Source organism: Kryptolebias marmoratus, linkage group LG10 (genome assembly GCF_001649575.2).
Source record: "Kryptolebias marmoratus isolate JLee-2015 linkage group LG10, ASM164957v2, whole genome shotgun sequence".
NCBI classification, from domain to species: Eukaryota; Metazoa; Chordata; class Actinopteri; order Cyprinodontiformes; family Rivulidae; genus Kryptolebias; species Kryptolebias marmoratus.
This window is the reverse complement of record NC_051439.1, coordinates 7,703,462-7,724,517: the sequence shown is the minus strand read 5'-3', so window position 1 is coordinate 7,724,517 and position 21,056 is coordinate 7,703,462. Positions and strand designations below refer to the sequence as shown.

Here is a 21,056-nt window from a genome sequence, read left to right as displayed (position 1 = left end):
ACTTTTTGTTTCTAATTGCTAAAAAGTAACAATTAAACGAATAAATTGCTTCATGTTTTTAAATAATTGATACAGACATCTGTGAATCAAATAAAAAGCAAACTCAAAAGTTTTTTACTGAGAATAGGTACTTTTTTTTTTTGCTGGATAAATGATTTCAGAGAGGTTTGTGTTTCAATGATTACTGTGGTACACATTTGGTGGAGGAACCAAACTCGTTGTTGACTGTGAGTACCAGAAGCTTTTACTTTATATAATAAGGCTGTTGTAACATTTAGTTTACTCTGAATAAGGTGTTGTGATGTTTACAGAGTAAAGCTGACAAGATGTCAATTTCTTTTTGTGATTATCAAAAGCTGATTAAATAAAATGTAAATGAAGTTTGTGGAGGTGGTTGTATGTACATGAGAATGGGTTAATTCAGACCGCTCTTAATGATAACCTCTGATTCAGTGATTTCTGCAGCCATTTATCGACTAAAGTGAAATTTTTGAGGAGCATTAGCTGCTTTGAGAAAGATCATTTCAAACTTTCTGACTTTTAATACAATCATATTAATCACTGTCAAATTCAGAAGCAATAGTCACTGAAGTTAAGTTGAAGCTGTAGGAAGACTAAATTTAACTTTTAAGATTGCTGCGTTCCTGTGTTAGGCGTCTCGTGTTCATTAGACCGTTTCTTCTTACTGGGTCTCCTTGCAGCTTTCAGTCAGACTGGAGGAGGTTTTTGTCCAAAATCAACAAGATCTTCCACTGACGGATAAATCAGAGTTATTGGAGACATCGTCCTGATGCAGCGTTCAGTCTGGAAACATGGAAACACTCCACACGTTCTGAACCTAAACTCTGAGGAGCATGGATGCGTTAACATCATGCAAAATGGTTGAAAGTTGGCAGAAACACACCTGTAGTAATGAAACAGGAAGTAGAGATCTGAAATGAGTGTTCATCTTCAAAAAAAAAAAAAAAAACAGCTTTAGATAAGTTTAGAAAACTCTGTGACAAGAAGTGATCACGAAACAAATAAAAGGGGACGAATGTGTTTCCTCCAGACATATGTTAGATGAGTTTAGTTGAACAAAAAGTTGGACACAATAAACCTGATCTGTAGCTGCAAGGAGCAGCTCCCACAAATAATTTTAAATTTCTTACAAATTAAATTGCGGAAGCTGGTTTGAAAAGACATTAAATCACCTTCCAGGATGCTTTCTCTTAGTTTCTTCTTCAAAAGATACCGAACATATTTGTGATTGTTCATGTATCCTTTCTATATTTTATAATATGTATACGTAAGAATTGATTTTTGTCTCTACACCTCTGATATACAAACTAGTTTAGCTTACTCGTGCTGTATTTGTGGCGCTTTGAACTAAATACCATCAACTTCAGTGAAGTTGGTACGATAACATGCAAACGTTTAGCACAGATTTCTGCAACCTTTCTGACAAAGTCACTTTTACTGTCTCTCCTGCTAATTTGTATAAAACCATAAAATCTACTTGAGCCTCAAAATTAGGACAGAAAAACTTAAGTTTTATTTATTAGGTTGTTGGTTATTTAGGAAAAATCTTTTCAATAGGCTAAAACCTTAAGCTCATTTTAAAGTCCATATTTCTATATTTTCTCTTTCTTACAGAAATAACTAGCTGTACGTTAGTATGCCATATTTGGATGACTTGAAAGCCGTAATCTCCAAAAGATGCACAAAACTACGTCCTACTTTTACAGCAGTCTGCCTCGGGAACGTTGAAAGTTGTAAATTTTCTGATGAGTTTGGAGAACGACTACAGTGCGAGTCAGAACGCTGCGTAAACAAAGCAGGGGGTGAGCTTTTTTTAAACACATTTTAATGAAAACTTGAGTCACATTCAGCTAATTCTGGTACTGAAATCACGGGAAGATGTAAACACAAAGCATTCATAATAATTAGTGTTTGCTGAAGTCTGTAAAATTACTGAGTTCACACTAAATTATTAGTGTCATTCTGCTGGAGAAATATTACCGACTTATTGCAAATACTTGGACTGGAAAACTGCTTAAAGTACCGTTTACTGTTGTCAATTTAGATATAACTATTATTCAAGTTATTATCATTTTCATTTGTATCAAATTCACATTAGATGAATTGTGTATTCCCTCAGAGACAGACAGTAAACACATTTTAGGACACTTTTGTCTTTAAAATGCATCCATCTTGGCCTTTCAAGTCATTCTGAAGGGAGTCAAAAAAAAAAACAGGACTAATATTTTGTTAAACTTGTGAAAATAAAAGAAATAACTAAACTTGATGGGAAAATGTAAAAACCTTGAATAATATCCACATGAAGATGTGTTTTCAAGTTGCTTGTATTGTGTAATCAACAGCCCACGACTTCATTATTCAGTTCATTGTCACAGGTGACAAAATAAAACAAAAAAAAACCCAAAATGCAAACATCATTCTTTACATTTGAGATGCTGAAAGTGGAAAATTATTATAATTACCAAATGAGTTGCTGATTAATTTTGTAACAATTAATAGAAGCTCCACAATGACAGCAAAGTGACACTTAAGACAGAAATTGCAAATATTCTGTGATTATTATTGAACAGCCATCCCAGTGCTTAAAAAAAGCCTAAAATAGTGGATGTAGTCTGATAACCAAACCATTCATTAGGAAAAGAACAAGCTCTGAATAATGTTAGCCGTTTACGCAAAGACATCAGACATGCTGTAAGAAAAAACACTCATCTTGTTGCTCAGTACCAGCATTTTCCACGTGACGAAAAGTCAGGGGCGGCGTCTGACTTTACAATCCTCAGAGTCAGAGAAGGCCTTCACCAGGACACCCGCAGTCAGTATGGCATATCAGGGTGTGTTCTGAGGCCTACACAGTGTTACAGGAGGAGGAGGCAACAAAAAAAACACAACCGCCACTGACAGTTTTCTTTTACGGTAAGGCAGCAAATCGCTTCTAGTGTCGCAGTAACGCATGCTCTCCAAGTGTCATGAACTGCCTCTTTACTTCATCCAGAGAAAGTCCTCCTGTTTGCTCGTGCGTGCAGAGAGCAAGTCGCAGCCTTTCAGCTTTCAGAAAACCGTCCCGCTCCGTGCAACGAGCGCGAGAACAAAAGATCATCTCAGGTTAAGAAGCTCCGCGAGGTGCTCGGGACAACCTTCAGCTGAATTTCTATTTTAAAAAAAGGTCCAAGCAGTGAAGCCCACAAAGGGAGGGGGGAGGGGGGCAGGGGAGATCCTACTGCTCTGTGGGACAAACACTGCGATCTTTGCAGCAGAAGTAATGCACCACCACGCCGTTAGGATACCTGGCAAATGCACTGAAAGAGAAAACAAAGATTTATTCTCATCATTCTATTTCTACACATAAATAAAAGTTTATGATTTAGAAAAATATTAATATATATATGTATATGTCGAGTAACAAAGTGACAGGAGCTATAAAAACAAATTTAAAAAAACGTTATGGGAAAAAGAAAGTTTCAATTCTGAAGTTTGACTATCAGGATATAATAAAAAAAAATGATCAGGTCTTTATCTGGTTTTAAAATCATTCAAATCTAACCCCAAGTGAACTACAGTTTGACAGTGTTTCAAACCCAAATTAAAGAAGAAGAAGAAGAATGTGCCGATGAAAAACACATAAAACCAACACCATGTCATTTAAAATTTAAAGCAGGGTTCAGTTTATACTCATAGTTACATATACATATGATAGGGTGGCACATTCAACAGGATGAGAAGTCAAAAAAATAATATTCAAAGGTTATACATTGATAAAAGTAAATATGTTGGCATTGACTTATAAAATAGTGGTATTCTTAGGACACAGTTACCTGTTTCCTATTTTCTTTTTGCAGACTCTGCAGGTCTTTTCTTCTGTAATGACACATTTAATCTGGTGATGGAAGATTCGCTCCTCCTGCACCTAAAAGCAGACAACAAATCATCTTTAATGTCTTCTTTTTAAGGCAGAAATATGGTGTATTTAAACTTTCATCTTTAAAATCTTGTAACCCTTAAACAAATACATTAGAGAGGACTCAAGTTTTACGCCTCCCAACCTCTTAGTTTCATGTTTTATTGGAACATCTCAGTGGTTCTGCAATATCAAAAATCACTTTCTGATCAAACATTGTGGAGGACAGAGTTGTAAGTTGGGAAAGATTTGATGAATTTACATTTTTTAGATTCTATTTTTTGAAACTCCCTATAAAAGAAACAAAATCGACTCTTTGAGGATCAATTCAGCATCAGGTTCTGATTATACATTAAAGTAAGACTGGGTATTATTTTTGAATATCGAATCTCCAGAACTCACCCTGAGGAACTCCGCCTGCAGCAGACTCTTCAGCACCTGGTTGCAACGTTTTCTCTGAGCCTTCTCCTCCAGGACGCTCTCCAGGAAGACCCGGATCTCTCGGATTTGAGTGTTTGCTGGGAGCAGATTGATGGCCTGGAAAAACGTAAGCTTTTTAAAACACAGCTTTTTAAATTATTTTAGTTTAAAAAAAAAAAGTAAAGGCGTAACAAAAGGAACAATGGTGAAGACTTGATGGGTATTTCTACTGTATCCCTTATTTTGAAGTCATTATTCCAAGATCATAATATTAAATCTCTTGTTAAATCAATTCTTAAATTCCCATCATATATCTCTGAGAGTGGTAAATGCCTCGTCTGTTTTTACAACATGAACTCTGTTTTCTACAGATTTCTGAAAGGTCCTGCTGTGATGTTTCACGAACTGAACTGATTTAAATCAGATGAGACACGTTAAACTCAAACAGCAACCATAGAGGGAAGGAGTTTACTTTGAAACTGAGAATCAAAAAGGTGGGATTTTTTTTTTTAAATCCCATTAATCTTGCTAGACAGAGACATAAAGAATACATCATAAAGTGATTTAAATCAGAGGTCCCCAACCCATGGGCCGTGGACCAGTACTGGTCCATGGGTCATTTGGTACCGGGCCGCAGAGAAAGAATAATTAACTTACAGTATTTCCATTTTTTTTTATTATTTTCCGAGTCTGAACAATATTTATTTTGAAAAACTGACTGGATTCTCTCCACTCCATCCGTCTCTTGATGCGTGTCAAAACGCTTATCTCTGTCACATGATCCGTTACAGCTAAAAACAAACCCACAAGCAGCAAAAAGAGTAAAAACAAACATCTCTGGAAGCCCTGGATGAGACCGACTGGTTACTGAGAAACAGACTCAGAGCTCCACTGATTCAGCGTTATGGTGAGCTGTATTCTTTGGGCACTTTGTATTTGTGGTGTCTCTTATTTTGAAGGGCCTGTTTAAACACAGACAACATCAGGGGGAGGAGAGGCTGTTATTCATGTTGATACCAGGACGCAGCTAACAAAGCTGCGAGGACACGTTGGATTTGCGTTTATCATGTTTAAAAAAAAAATACCCCCATTTTCATGCCTATTTATCCACACCTTTAAAGGCCGGTCCGTGAAAATAGTGTCTGATAATGAACCGGTCCGTGGAGCTAAAAAGGTTGGGGACCGCTGATTTAAATGACTAAAGAAAAAAAAAATTTATTGTAGAGTTACTTAAAAGATGATGCGTACAATGTAATGTGCAAAATAAGTGTGATACAGTTAGTTTTGAAGATTTTGGACAACGAACCCTCACTGGAACAAGCAGCCATTCTTATGTAAAAGCATCACCATGTAAAGAAAGGTTTGCTCCAAATGATTTTTTATTTCTTCTTATGACTTTGGTCTTCAGTTATTGTAAAACGAGGTCATTTGGGAATATCAGCAGTAAAGAATTACTCCTAAGTCACATTAATATAAACCAAACTGCTGCTCAGTCGTCGCTTACCTTGGTGGTGTTCAGTTTACTGTGGTGCAGCTCCAGGACCTGCAGGGCCGCCTGCAGGTTGGCCTGAGGCTCAGAGAGCTCCATCTTGATGGGCCCCAAGCAGTGGGCATCGGGAGGGGACAGGTACATTCTCAGCAGGGACAGGTACACCTGGAGGGCAGAGGCACAGCTGCTGATTCTTCTCTGGGGTCACATCAGTGCCTCAGACAGCAAGAAATTAACCACAGAGACAATGACAGGAAGTTCACGTTTAAGTCCAACACAGACAGGAGTGATGAATGGAAAATGTCCAAGAAAGAAGAAAAGCAACACACGATTTAGCATATTTAAAGAAGAGAAATAGACATTTATAAAAATAAAATACAATACAACACAAGCAGTATTTGCTTTTAAAATAAATACTTAAAACTATAGTACATGTCAAAAGAATACAACAAAGACAACAAGATATAAAAAAAACAAATACAAAATTTAAAAATCGACAAAATTTAGACAGAAAACTACTCACATCTTTATTTCCTTCGACTGAACTGTTGTAATGCCGGTGACAGTATCTGCAAAACGAGCAAAAACAGAACAATTAAAGCCCATCAGTCCTTGAAGGAATGCATATCACCCACCAGCTTTATTACCAGTTTTAAACTAAGATCATCTTCTTCAGAGTAGGAATGAAGTTATTGATGTTTTAGCTGAACCTTGTAAAGGATTCTGTGCTTGAATTTGTGCAATACTGCAGGATTTATTAGTACGTGTTGGTGACAATCCTCGGCTACTATCAAACTAAATTTGAGCTCAATATCTGCAGTAATATCTGCCAATTTGTGTTTGCTAAGGTCAGCTGGTTATGGTGGCCATCTTGAATGTGGTCGAATGTGGTCGAATCAGTTGCAGATTCACATCCAGAGATTACTTCCTGAAAGTTTCATTAAAATATCTCCAGTTGTTTGTCAGGCACCTAAGAGTAAAGGTTGGGATAACACTTAAATCTTAACACCTAATTTTAGCTCAATAGCTGCAAAAATGACTGTTAAAGCCATGTTTTTGTGTGCTAAGGTACATTAGCCACTGCAGCCATTTTAAATGTTGCTGACTCCAAAAGTTAGTGAGTGGTAGATGTGTATCAAGTAATTACAACAAAAGATTTAAAAAATGTTTTATTCCGTAATGACTAATATAACCAACAGGCTCAGCACACTATAAGCATGTTATTTTAAACAACACATCGATTTCTATGACCCTAAAGCAAAAAAAGAGAAAAATTTATGGTTTCTTGCTCTTTTTTTTAAGAACACAACAATATCAGCTCAACATTGACACATATCTGGAAAGTCACACGAGGGTCAGGTAAGGCTCGATTGTGTTGGCACATGTACTCACTCCTCAGCCATCCGGGTGTCTTTGAGGACGTGGACGTAGATGAAGAGCGCCTGCTCGTGTTTGCCCATGCGGCCCAGAAGCAGAGCTCGCTCCTCCAGCAACCCTTGGAGGAGCAAAACAAGGTCAGTGGTGGAAGCTACGTCCTGCTGGCTGAAAATGCAGGATTCTTGGAAAATAACTTACTATCAAAGGTGGCACCAAAAATAAATATATACAGAGCAAATTCTTTATACGTTAAAAACACTTCAAAATCCTTGCTTATTTTTAAATAATCAGTGGATTTGTTTTGATGGTTCACAGCCATCCTTTAAGGCATTTTTACATCTAAACTGAAGACAAAATGTTCTGGAGGGAGAGCACAAGAGACGAAACGTCTGCAGCATTCACTTCAAACTATTACAGAAGTTTACAGAAGTTTTACAGCAAACAAGTACACTATTGAAAGGATTGTAGAGTAAGACAATGTTTATGTAGAAATGTGAGGTGCTGTAGTGGATAGGTTCAAAAACTTATATATTCTGAACTCTATTTACGTTCAAACGAGAGCATCTTTAGGGCAAAGTCTTCTGCTTTGAAACTGCAGGAAACACCCCGACCAAAGCGTCTACACGTCCTCCTGAAATCCTAAAGAGCTCGTGTATAAAAACACCTCAACGAAGAGACAACTCATACCATCAAATGGAAAGTCGCTGATGAGTCTGGCAGGTTCATAGCTGGTGGAAATATCCAGAAAAGACAAGAGTTTGTTTCTGAACTCTCCCAGCTCGCCTTTCTCCCGGCCCGCAGGAACAGCAGGAACCCCTGAAAAAATCAGAACACATTTCATTACAGTGGTTTGAGCTAAAATCTAGTTATTTGTCAATTAATTAGTCGATAATAGCACAATATATTGAAAATTTATCATCTTAAGATGTATTGTGATGTATATGTTTTTCTAACTTCAAGAAACCAACGATTAGAGGAATTTGAGTTTACTCTTGTGCATACCTTCTGGCAGAGATTTGAGGTACTGTTTCATGAGGCGTTGGACCCTGCCTAAATAGAGCTGAATAAGCACATTATGAAACTCTGGGCCCTTTTCGTCCCACACATAAATGATGTGCTCCAAATAAGGGATTGCAAGCTCCTCGAAGCCCTCTTTCAGGAACTGCAGGACTTTGTCTCTGGGCAAAGTCTCCACCTCGGGAAGATCTTCAGTAAAGATCTGAAAGGAAAGAAACATTTTTAATCTAAACTAGGTTTTTTTATTATAATATACAATCAAGGTATGTTCTGTTTCTACTGGTTGCTGTCACTGTGGTGCTGGGAGCTCATGACTGAACTTGTTTTCCACTAAAGCATAAAATCAAGCATAGCTGCCTTTGATTTAACTTAAAGTAAACATTCATGTGTGATATTTTGTTGAAATATCTTTGCTCACCTTCAAGCCATCTTCAGGACAAATCTTTAACACCCAGGGACAAAACTCAAAGATTATGCCAAGATTCTCCAATCCTGTATGTGAGAGGGTTTCAGAGGGTTAAGAATTGGTTAATTGGTGTACGGGTGGAAGGATTCAGAGACACAAAAACACTGAAAAGTACTCTATGAAAACCTGACATGTAACCAGCGCCGGACATGCTGCAGACCACAGAACAAGTGAAACAATACAAGCTACACTTTCCATCCAACATTAGAAATCAGTTGATCTGAAAGGCTGTCCAGACAAGCCCCTACTTTGTCTTAACCTGGCTCAAAGAGCCATGACAAAAACTGGGAAAGAATATACTTGAATATGCAAAATAAAGAAAAACCATGAGACGTTGTTGCAGTGAATGTCATCATGTATGGGTGAATGAAGAATAAGCTGATGCAGGACATGTTTGGGTATAAAACAAAACATGCTGGGAGAAGAGCTCCAACCAAATGAAAGGAGGTGAGACTTTTATAGGGGAGACACCACACCCAGGTGTCTCAGATCAGCCAGAGGTCAAGTTGTATTTCTGTAGCACGTTAAAAACAGATGTTCACTGAAGTGCTTTACAATTCAGTCAAGCAAAGGTCTGTTTCCACTACTAGAAATACAAGATGTTAGACAGGAGCAGGCCATCACAACCATACAGAGGTAGAGTATGATCCTCACCAAGTCTTTGGAGGTACTGTACTGTTCGCTCATGACCCTTCAGTGGAGAGTTGGCCTTGGTAGACTGGTCCAGCAGCACCTGCAGAGCTGCAGGAGAGCAAACACGATGAGAGGAGTGAAGGAGAGCAAGTGAGGAGCAGGAAGAGCAAATGTGAGATTAGTCGTCATGTGCTGCATATTTTCTTCAACAGAACTTGGATGAAGAACATGCACAGTGTTAACTGGTGACTGCTTTCAAATGGCAGAACTGAGCAGAGTGACATCCCAACACAAATCATAGCAGGTAAATTAAACCCAGCAGCGTTCACAGTGAGAACGTCCAGCATGGGCTGAAACCAAAAACACCAGCTTTAATCTAGAGTGATGAGTAAACGACCACACATAGGTGGCCTCCTCTGACATCAACTGTCTCACAGAGCTGAAGATGCTGCTTTGTTACAGGAACATAGCTGATGTTTACTGAAGTTATAGAAGATAGAACAATTTATTTCAAAGCAGAGCTTGGATTTGAGTTAAAAGGTAATGAGGCAATAAAGGCAGAAAAGATGTGGCATGAGGTGATCTGACACTTAAATACAAAACAGCTTCATTATTTTTTGCAAAAGCGCTGATGATCATGTTGAGTCTTATAAAACAAACCACTCATAATTTTGTTAATCGACACATGTGTCACCATCCACAACGTTTGTTTTAACAGCAGCTTAATATGAGAAACATCTGGGGTACCAACGTTCACAAAATGTACTTGAAGGTATGTTGAAATACACAATTTATTAACAGGGATCTTGTTTTTTCAAAACTTAAACCAGCAAAAGACAAGTTAAAGGAACACGTCCGTTTTCGTTAGCCAAAAATATACAAATAAATCTGTTAATGTCTTCCCAGTAGTAATAGTAGCTACTTTCTTTAAATTCTAATAAAAAAAGTATAAGTAATATTAATAATAATCCCAGTGCAGGTTTTCACAGCACTTTAATTCTTTTAAGATCTCCTGTGATCAAAAAGGATTTATAATGTAACCACTACTGAGTATTGAAAAGTCCCATAGTTATAATTACTTCTCCGCCAGCAGTGTGAGTCCTACCTTTCTGGTGCAGGCCCTTCTTTTCGTAGAGAATAATCAGCTCGCTGTACTTGTGGGCCTTCTTCAGAACGTACTCGCTCTCCTCGATGTGACAGTGGTTGTTCTCCAAGCGAAGGAGGGGGGAGACGAGGGCCACGTTGGTCTGAGCAAAAAGGGAGAAAAAAAGCAGGTTTCTCAAAAGAACAAGCATTTCAAACCATCTCTTTACTTCATGAACACAAGTAGGTGACTTCCTTAGCCTGTTTCTGTCGAACAGGCTGTTTATCATTTAAATAATCTGCTCCAGAGCACACAGAAAAATAAGAGCCAGAACTTCTTGAGTATCCCTCTGGTGTGATAAGGATTTGTGGCTGAGTTCCTTTGATTAGAAAAGCAAATACTATATAAACCTGTGAAGTGAAAGGCCTCATGTTTAAATTACATCTTTGATGTGGGCACATAGCCTAAACAAGCAGCAGAAAAAACAACTTTTGCAGCATGAAAACTCCTCATTTCTATGCAACTTTAAATATAAAGTTTATGGATGGTTGCTTTGATGACAAGTCTCAATCCCTAAATCAATACAATACTTCTTATTACAGGTATCACAGATTAGTTAAAGTTGAGCCAAAATGCCTTTTAATTGTGACTCAGCTATTTATTTATTTGCCAATGAGCTGTTTAGCAGATGCCCCATAATGCCTTGAGTTAGAGGGAAACATTGAAAAATATGATATAATTTTGATTTGATATACTACTGTTTAAATTAGGTTTACTGATTCTATTTAAATAGACTAACAGGAGACATTAGTGGCCAGTTTGTTGGACAATTTGTTGTTTAGTTAAACATATCTATGAGCAGCCATTCATGTACATAATTAACAGATATGAATGTGTTATGAAAACTATTAAAGAACTGCTAAATTATGTTTCCATTGAAATATAAAGTTAAAAGAAACAAAGATAGTGTTCTTACATGCAGGTAACATTTCAGCAGTGTGGTATCAATGATCTGCAGGAGCTTCTTGCGACTTTTGATGGTGGGCGTTCCCTCCATGAGGGGAGACGTTGTTGAAGGGTCGGAGTCATTGAGCTGTTTCACAAGATGGCTGCGTTTCTGCGAGGACAAGGGGCAAAAGCTTTGGGTCAATATTGTGTTTTTTTGTTTGATCTGCAAAACTTTACATGAAGTTTACCATTAAAAAGCTGAATTAACTGAACTCTCTTGCAATTTTCATTAGTTTAAAAGGTGTCCAGCTTTCTCCAGATGCATGGATTTTTCTGCTTTTCTGTGTTAAATAAAGCACATAAAGACACACCTGCGTAAGGTAATCAATGAGAGCGAGATGAGCTCTCTCCAGCTCGGCCCCAGATAAAGTAGGCAGAGGGTCGGGATACTGCAGCTGTTTGCGATAATCTGATGGGAGTAAGTCCGGGTAAAGTCCGATCACATGTGTGGGATCTGCCAGTCACAGAAAAAGACATTTACAAATATGTTACAACACAATATTAAAGCTCTCAGACACAAGTAAGACACTGCTATGTCTAGATAATACATGAAAATTGTTTTAATTAATGTTTTCATTAAACAACAGCTCAAAGAAAGAAAGAAACAAGCAGATTATAATAATTAACCATCAAGAAATAGTTGTTCAGAGAGAAACGAAAAAGCCAAAAAGCATAAAAAAAAAATAAATAAATACTGAAGCCCCAGGTAGTTATTGTTCTGTCTTTTGCCCAGATGCAATTTGACCCATTAACTTTAACCTGATCACAGATATCTAGTTAAAACTGGAATGAACAGATGTCCTACCTGTGCCTAGTTTGGCAAACACCTGCATAGAGTCATCAAATCTCTTCTGGCAAAACAGATTAAAGGCGTACAGATTCTGGATGTGATGTATCTGCTGCTTCTTATCACCGTCCGAATCATCCTTCATCTTCTGACGAGACAAAAAAAACTTAGTAGTTGTCATGCAACATCAAAACCTCCCTGCAAAAAAAATGCTGGATTCCAAGAAGAATAAAATCCGTCTCAAAAACTTGAGACCTTTAATGTAGAAAGATGGGAGCAGTTCTTGTTTTAAAATACTACTCCAAATATGGCTATTTTTTGCCATAATGTTCCACTGCACAAAACAAAAGAATAAAGTGATTTTGTGATGATGCTCACCGCCAGCTGAAGAGCCAGCTCAAACTGTTTGTCCAGAAGAAGCTGCCGGATCTGGCTGGCTATTGACACGGGCACCAGGCGCCACACAAAATGGTTGCTGGCTACATACAAAATATTAGGTCTGTAAAAAAAAAAATAACAAAAACAAAACAGACAAGTTTAAAGTGAATAACATAAGTGCTTTTCTTTTTACGGACTGCCTAACATCTTTATCAGAAGAAATGGAAACTTGGTCAAATGATGAACCCAACAAATGATGCTAGACACAGATCATTAAAAAAAGGCCAACATTCGTGATCAAATCTAACAGTAGAACATCAGAGAGCTGAATGTGTGTGCTACTAGAAAATATACCCTCTCTGTTTCTCGTAGCACCATTCTGTAGGCTCTTTCATGAAACGGTTCTGCAAAATGGGCGCACAGGCCGGTTCGTCTTTTAGGATGCCTCTGGCTATTCATAAAAAACAACTGATGGACCTGTCCACGTCCCACACACACGGGAGCGTGCAGTAATGAAGCGAGCAGGCTGGAATTAAAAGAGGCGCTGGACAAAAATCAGCTGCTTTCACGCGTTGCTCGATGCTTTATTTGACGTTCCCTGGACAACATTTCTCACAACGTGGCGGATGAGCTCAGCGAAGCGATTCTGTTCGTGTTCAACAAAATATTTCAAATTGACGCACAACTGCTGCAATTTGTCTTCAATATGCAGCGGAAAGCCACTGTTTTTTATAAGAAGAAAGACGCACTGTTGAGCCCAGTTTGCCATCGTTTAGAAACTTGAGAGTTCTCCTCTGGTCTGAATGAATCCGTACTTTGTTGTTTTGACATTTAAAGACCATGGCTGGGGGATCGCCGAAAACTTACGTCATCGTTGTCACATTACTCAGCCGCAAAGTCGGCCCACCTTCCTACATGTCGACTGTTTCAGCTCTGTTACTACCTCGCTCCGCGGCCCAGAGGAGCAGAGGGGTGGGTTGGCTTGAACCCCCCTCACCGCCTCGACCCATTCAGAAATCACACCGAGGCGGCAAGATGGTGTCTTAATCCTGGCCTGAGGTGTCTTATGAAAGAGCCTGAAGTTTTGAAGTATCCTTTCCACATTATGTTTACATCATATTTTTGTTTACATGACATTTTGTTCCTATTGCTCAAAGAAGTGTCAAAATGTTCAGATTTTCAAACAGATGTGTCTTGATTCGATGCCTCGGTGTGTTTTCTATCACCTTCTGTGAGATCAGACATTTAAAGTCTTTTGCTCGACTAAACTGTTATCAAAGCTGACCTGATATCTGCAGTGATGCAACAGAGCAATCAATGAGGATAATCTAAGATTAGACCTCCACATAGAGGCAAACAGCTGAAGTTCTTTAACTTAATTTGGTTCAAATCGTTATACTAAAGAAATCTGCCCTCTGTCTGATTTTCTCTTAGCCAGCCAATCAGCATTCAGTGTACATTTTATAAGGCCATCGACAGCTACTCTTGTTTCCCTGATGCTCTCACCTCTGATGTTTAAATCTCATAAAATACCTTGTATTGTTTCTCATATCTACTTGTATTGTCTCAGCCTCGTACTGCTTTGTGTCTTGCTTTAAAAAGGGGCTGCCCGTCTCACCCTGCTGAGGTGATGAAGCGTGGTCTCTGCAGCTCCACACTCTGCACCAACAGCCTGGGCTCGAAGGTCCGGATCTCCACGTACCTCGGAAGAACTGCGATGATGTACGGAGGCTGGTGCTCTGAGAACACGTGAAAGAACGGTCACAGAAATCCATTGCATTTGTGTGCAAATCTTCTGCAAACTCGCCAGCAACAATCTTACTAAATGGACAGAAAACTAAATAGATAAGGTCAAAATCAATGTGTGTTTTAATTCTATGTTCTGATGGAGATTTAAGTTCCTGAAGCTGAAAGGGCAGGAAATTTAGCAACAAACGGGGCTTTGGTTACACTTTTGTTGAGAAATGGGATCAGTGATGCAGACAGGAAACAGCTTAGAGTGTTCCCTTTAGAGGAAGAAGTTAAAACATCCAGTCAGGTAAAGTCTTAAGTGACCAGCTGCCAGCCTCTGCTGCTGTATGCCAAAGCCTCTGTGTCAAACCCATCAAGAGAAAATTGTCATCTATATGAAAAATAAAAAATAAAAGTTCTTGGAGGCTTTATTTCCTCTCCTTCTTGTATTTTTGATATACCAAGAAGAACAGGAACACAGAGCCTCTAAACAACAGAAGAGCTTGAAACCATCACTTCTGAAATGAGCCTCTGAAACATGGAAAATATTTTAACATCACAGCTCAGACAGACAAAAGAAAGAATTTAGTCAAGACAAAAAAACAAAAACAGGCAGCAGCTGGGCAATAATTTACTGAATGTGTGATCAAAACTATCTAAATCAATGTTAGCAATCCAAGCTTGCCATTGAGAAAGATTTAATAACAACTCATCATTAAATAACTACGTTGTTACTGAAATATCTGTACCCATGACATGGGACTTTTAGGGTTTTATTGTTTATAAAGCGTAAAACTAAAACTCAACATGTGATCATTTTCCTTTTTCCTGAGCTCGAACTCCACACTCTCTGCTTTTTGAATTGAGAAAGCTCCTCGGATGAGAAGCGAAACGTCTTCAGCTGCAGAATAGAAGTCCAGTTGTTTTGTTTTTTTTAACTTTTTTTGGACTTTCTCCCCGAGTGAAACAACTACCATGGCTGACACGTTTTGGGCAAAACAACATGTTTGTTATCTGAAAGTCAGTCCTCAGACGGCTCAGGGAAGATTTTTCTGCTCTTGCTGTCGCTCGTTATTCATATCAAACCCAAGTAAAAAGCAGAAAAATGATAAAGAAACAACAAATTATGGCCTCAGAAAATAAGGACATGGCTAAAGATTCAGCAGAGAACTGCAGAAAAAAGACAAAAACAATCGTTGGCTATTTTTCTTACCCATAGTAATCGGGATATCTGTCCAGTTCAGAGCGCATTTCTGGGTGCAAGTTCCTTCTTCATTAAGCACCACCGTCAGGTCATCCTGCCCAACAGCGACCTTCCCATCAGCCAGTGGGGCAACCAGCGGTTCCAACTGTTTCCCAGTGGGGAAGAGCTCCTTAATGCTGCCACGGCCATCCATCTAGTTGACAACATAAAGTGTGTCAAGTGATTAAAAAACAATTAGGAATATCCGAGATGCATAAACCTTACATATGAGGCAAGCTAGTAAGTCGTTTACACAAACCAAAGGGCCAAAAACAGGAAAAAAAATGATTATCATGTTTAACTACACACTGGTATGTTTAAAGAAAAGGATTTGTGTGTTTTTTTTTCCATTAACACATACCCGAATGAGGTAATAGTCTCGTTTGAAGCCAACACAGATGGAATTTTCACACCAGGCCATGGATTTGGGAATATCAGGCACACCCAAGTCGCCCTGGAAGACAAAATACAAAACAGTGAGATGGCCTTAATATATCGAGTGGTTAGGGAAAACAGAAATAAACTCGAATCACACTGCAGCGACTCACATGTTCAGTATAATTTAGTTTACCTGCAGCTCGTAAAACTCTCTGTCCTTCCAGTAATACAGCTGGAGCTTCTTTTTCACTGCCACACACATTCTGAGCCTCTCCTCTCCTGAGCTGGTTTGCTGAAAACAAAGAACAAATACACAGTTTTATAAGTCAATTAGCTTTAAAAAGTGTATTAAATCACTACAAAAAATACTGTTATGATATTTTCAAAACAATTTATGTAATTTCATTGATTTAAATTTGTATTTTTTTTTCTGGCATAGTTTGACATATTTTCCAGTTTCCAAAACAAACACTGGTTCTGTTCATTTCAGCACAGAGAACAGATTTAATAGCATTCGTATTACTACATTTTGTTTTAGCTTAAAAAGCACCTGGGTCACATTTTTCCATTTAAAAATTGGTTCAATGATGGTAGAAAGCAGGTTTGACTTTACTGCCAAGATTGTTTTATGTTGGTTAAACTCGAGCAGAGCTAACAAAATAAACATGGAGGGTTTTAACCCAATTTGTGCTGCATGACCTTCATTTTCTACTATTACATTACAGTTTGTTTCTAATTGCCAGCTGCCAAAAGGCAAAAGGGAGGCAATAAATGCTTTTGCTCGTGTCTGTGTGATTTCTCTTTTTTTGCAAAGTATCTCATGAACCACTGGATGGATTCTAATGAAACACTCAAAGTATTCACCGGATGTAAATCTCCAAATGATTAGCTTTTGGAGTCAACTCAGTTCAAAGTGGCTGCCACAGCTGGTCGACCTTAGTCAACACAAAAATGATCATAACTTAGTCAAATTTACAAATACTGAGATAAAGTTTGATGAGGAAGTAGCTGAGAGTCGTTAACAACACCTCAAAGATCACATGACATCTCGCAGGAGATTGAGAACAACATTATGTACAAAGTTTGACTAAAACAGCAACAACTCAGTCATTTCCTCAACATAAAATGATCTTAGTTTAAAACTGTGGCATGAAAGATAACCGGTGATACGAATTCCTTCAAGCGAGGCCTCTTTCTGCCTGTACTAGTCTAGTGAAAATGTTGATTTTAGATAAAAAGAAAATAAAAGATGCTTCAGAGTTCTCAGCAATAAGGAAAAAAACAAATCCATGCATATCTGAAAATGAATTGATTGACCGAGTTAGGCCTGGATTAGCTGTGGCAGCCATCTTTAATGGGGTTGACTCCCAAAGCTAATCAGTTGTAGACGTACATCCAGGGATTTTACTGGCAGTTTCATTAAAATCCATTGATTTCTTCATGAGACATTTTGCTAATGCTACAGACACACACACACACAAACCTGGGAAAAAACATTATCAGTTACGCCAGTGAGAGATAATAAAACTGGCACTGGGCAGAAATAAAAGGCAGACATGTCATTACATCCTTGGTGAGCGTGATAAGCTGCAGCCACAGCAGGGCTGTAACTAACCTGTAAGTCACATGCAAAGAGAGTGGCTCCTTTGGCTTTAGACACCACAGTGATTTGCTGAAAAGTCAGCAGGTCATGGACGTGGATGTTATTCTCTGGACGAGAGGAAGGAGATTTCTGGATGAATGTCTTGACAGCAAGGAAATATGACTTTCAAGGCATTTTAAAAACGGTATTTACAACCCTTTAGCAGTACAAGACCCCGCAAAACAATTTGGACTTTCTAAAATAAATGCATTATTTCAAAAGGGGGAAAAAAAAATTATGTTGCTAAAAACTTACCCAGAAGACTGACAAGAATTTTGTACTGTGAGACGACGTAAAGCTGGAGAAAGAGCAAGAAACAAAATTAAAACCGTCTGTGAATCCAGAACAAGCAGCGATTCAAGTGACAATTGACACCAAGTTTAGGAGTAAAAGTTTAGATTAATTCCAACAAACTATCTGCAATCATGATTTACATTTATAACACAGTGTAGTACATGTTTTTGTTTATTAGAAGTGGCGTTGGGTCATTAGAAGCTGGTGGGGCAGAACCTGACCGACTGTCAGCAAGACTGACTGCAAACAAGTAAACGCAAAAAAAACTGTTTCATCATTTAAACTTTTAATTTCTTAAAATCTACAGTCATGTTCCTTTAATGTGCAGCTCATTTTCGCTGGTTTTCACCATGGCAATGCAGTGTGTTTCATTTAGAAAAATGAGTCTATGTGCATGTACACAGTGCCATCTATTCTCTGAGTGGAACAAATGTTTGGGCAGCGAGGCCGCGCTCGACTTTTCACCACACAGAAATCATTTCATGTTCTGTCAACAGCGAGACAGAGCAGAGCGCTAAGACAAAGCAGGAAGTCTGTGAATGAAGTAGATTTAAAACTTTCAACCTGGAGAAGAAGCTCAAAATAAAGCTCCAGTCGTAAAATAAATTGAATTTTATGTAGTGAGCTTCACAGAGAAGTTGTTGGCAATGCTTAGCATGAAAAACAAAACCTCTTTGGTTTTCCATGTCTGCTTTGGGGGGAGATGGCATTGCTATAACAAACTGAAACAAGATCTAAGATAAGAGTCAAACAGAATCTTTTTCACCTTGAAGACGAATAAAATCTTAAGGAATACCAGGGAAAGTCATGACTCAGTGCACTGGTCGTGTTACAGACTGAAAACCAGCTGATTCGGGGTCAACATGATTGATTCACAGTTGAAACGCCATTTTTGGTGAGTCCAAGCATTCATTTATTTGTGTCAGCTGTACGTGGGTACAAAATGGTAATGTAGAGATATAATGTGGCAAAAACTACAAACTGACTGGGAGCAGAACTGCTCTTACAGTCCTATTAAAGCGGACTGAGCGGCGTTTAACGCTGAATGCTGAAGTAAATCACACTGATTGGTTTGTTGAATTGCAGTCTGTTATTCACTTCTGAAGAAGAGCTGCCTTCCTCAGGTGAGGTGACGCAGTGTGGTGTTTGCCAGAAATCTCTGAAGTCTGGTCTTGTTTGTCTTTACAGCCTCTGTGATGCTGTTGTAGTCACCATTTGAGCGACCTGAGGTGGTGATGATGGGACGGTGGAAGGCTGGACATGTAAAGAGCGCAAATGTCCACTCAATTATACTGACACACACACACATATATACATTTAGTGTGTTGTGTTGGACACAGAAGTCAGTAGAAAAAGAGTAAAATATTTAGTGCCCCACCATCTGTACAGAGGCAAAAATGCCACTGTTTATTCATATGCTGAAACAGGAAATAAGTCTAAAACTCTAAAGCTATTTGTGTTACGTCTCTCACAGACTTCAAATGCTTCTTCCCCACAGACTATTTGATCAAAGCAATATTATTTATTATATAATATCCTGACCTACCTGCTGGATTTTCTTTGAAAAGTTCTTATTGGATTTTTCCAAAGTCACTTCAAACCGGTTGCTGACTGAGGACAAAAGACAACAATCTCATGAAACAAACTTTTGCTCAAAGATGGCCACAGGAAGTCTGGCTAAGCTGTCCTCACCTGCATCCTTCTTGATCCTGTAGAGGAGAAGATGTCCCGGCTTTGTTCCAACGAGCAGCCAGTCCTCTGTGGAAGAACGAGCTCCAGGTCAGACACTTCTGGGGACGCTTTCAGACAGAAAGCTGTAGCTGTTTTTAAGACTTACCCCAAGCCGCAAGGCAGTCGATCTGAAGAGGAAGCTTTTCTAGAATAGGCACCGGCTCATAAGCCTCATGCATCTTGAAGCAGTCTCGTTGATTCGGTACCAAGGTGTTCTGCTGGATCGATCCGAACAGCTGAGTCTGTCAGAGAGGCAAACCTTCACATGTCGCCATTCGTCAGGCGATTAGTAAGCTAGGTGTGTCTACGGCAAATTAGGTGTGGATGCTAGTAGCTTATACCAGACCGTGGTCTGGTATGAGCCCTGGTATCCTCTCCTGTTATGCAGTTGGGCTTGTCAGACAGCTACTCCTCCGACCAAAACAACAGCTGATCGTTAGCGTGTTAGCATGGAAGCTAGCAGCGACTGCTCCCAAACATCGCTCTGCCTCACCGCTGCCCCGCTGGAAACCGAGCAGAAGCTGTCATATACTTCATCTACAGGACCCAACGTAACTCTGCTCGCCTCCTGACAAACACAGCATTAATCGTAGCACTTTAGTTTCCTTTATTTTTTTGCGAAGCTTCTTTGCTACTTCCCCGTTGGCGTTTCACGGACACGTGACTGAAGTCACGAGACGCGCGTTAAAGGTGCAGCGGCGACTTTGGTGACCCCGGTTCAGACGGTGCCGCGCAGTTATCGCGAGATTTCGTTTATTTTCTGAGACAAATATGGAAATATTGAGTAAACAATCTGAAAATTTCTGAAGAACTTTTGAAGGGTGCCAACACAGCTGCTGCCCAAAATTCCAGAATGGTTTTGTCACAGTTTAATCTAAGCAAAATGCCTACATTTTTATGTATGAACTGTATATTAAGAAGTGCAAAGAGAACAAAAATCAAAGCCTATTCCCAGTGACTTATTATGGTTACCATGGTAACCACGCACCTGTCTCTCAATCCTTGACTGCCAGGTTTTTGAGAGGCAGAGAGAAACGGACTAAAAAGTAAGCCTCAAAGTTACAGTGGAAAAACTACGAATAAGATCTTAAAAACTGTTGACCTGTGATTTTTTGTTTCTGCAATGTTTTATGTAGGAGGTATGACAATTTAAACAAACCCTTTCGCTTCTAGTTTTGAATAGTTTGAGCAAAAATATGAAAGAAGTCTATTGAAGTTTTGGTATGGAGAGGGGAGACTTGAAACCAGGGGTGGAAATTAGCACCCGCCACCGGCCAAATGCGGGTAAATATTTGAAGTGGCGGGTGGATTTGATCAACACACACGCCACTGTGGCGGGTTGGCAATTTGAACAGAAAAGGTGTTATTTGTCCTCTTGACATATAGGGGGCAGTAATGTGCTCGAGTTGCTGCTGTTACGTCGAGCCGCGTTCCCCCATCAGATACGGTTCCCCCTGCGTCT

The 21,056-nt window shown here is 39.0% G+C and overlaps 1 protein-coding gene across 2 annotated transcripts; it reads right to left on the bottom strand.

Moving 5' to 3' along the window:
• Positions 1-2,327: 2,327 nt before the first annotated feature.
• Positions 2,328-20,267, bottom strand: vps39 (VPS39 subunit of HOPS complex). 2 transcript variants are annotated; one of them, XM_017409701.3, is made up of 24 exons: positions 19,701-20,267; positions 19,556-19,621; positions 19,410-19,474; positions 17,825-17,867; positions 17,543-17,637; positions 16,121-16,219; positions 15,911-16,003; positions 15,520-15,703; positions 14,194-14,314; positions 12,576-12,696; positions 12,216-12,345; positions 11,722-11,864; positions 11,379-11,519; positions 10,424-10,565; positions 9,340-9,426; positions 8,638-8,711; positions 8,205-8,421; positions 7,890-8,018; positions 7,218-7,320; positions 6,349-6,394; positions 5,841-5,990; positions 4,319-4,453; positions 3,834-3,925; positions 2,328-3,317 (listed from the first exon to the last, which is right to left on the bottom strand). In XM_017409701.3, the coding sequence occupies exons 1-24, from the start codon at positions 19,771-19,773 to the stop codon at positions 3,236-3,238; spliced, it is 2,631 nt and encodes an 876-aa protein (XP_017265190.1). In that variant the 5' UTR covers positions 19,774-20,267; the 3' UTR covers positions 2,328-3,235. The 2 variants fall into 2 exon arrangements, with proteins under 2 accessions (XP_017265190.1, XP_017265199.1); XM_017409710.3 differs by having other exon boundaries at positions 12,216-12,342.
• Between the last annotated feature and the right edge of the window lie 789 nt (positions 20,268-21,056).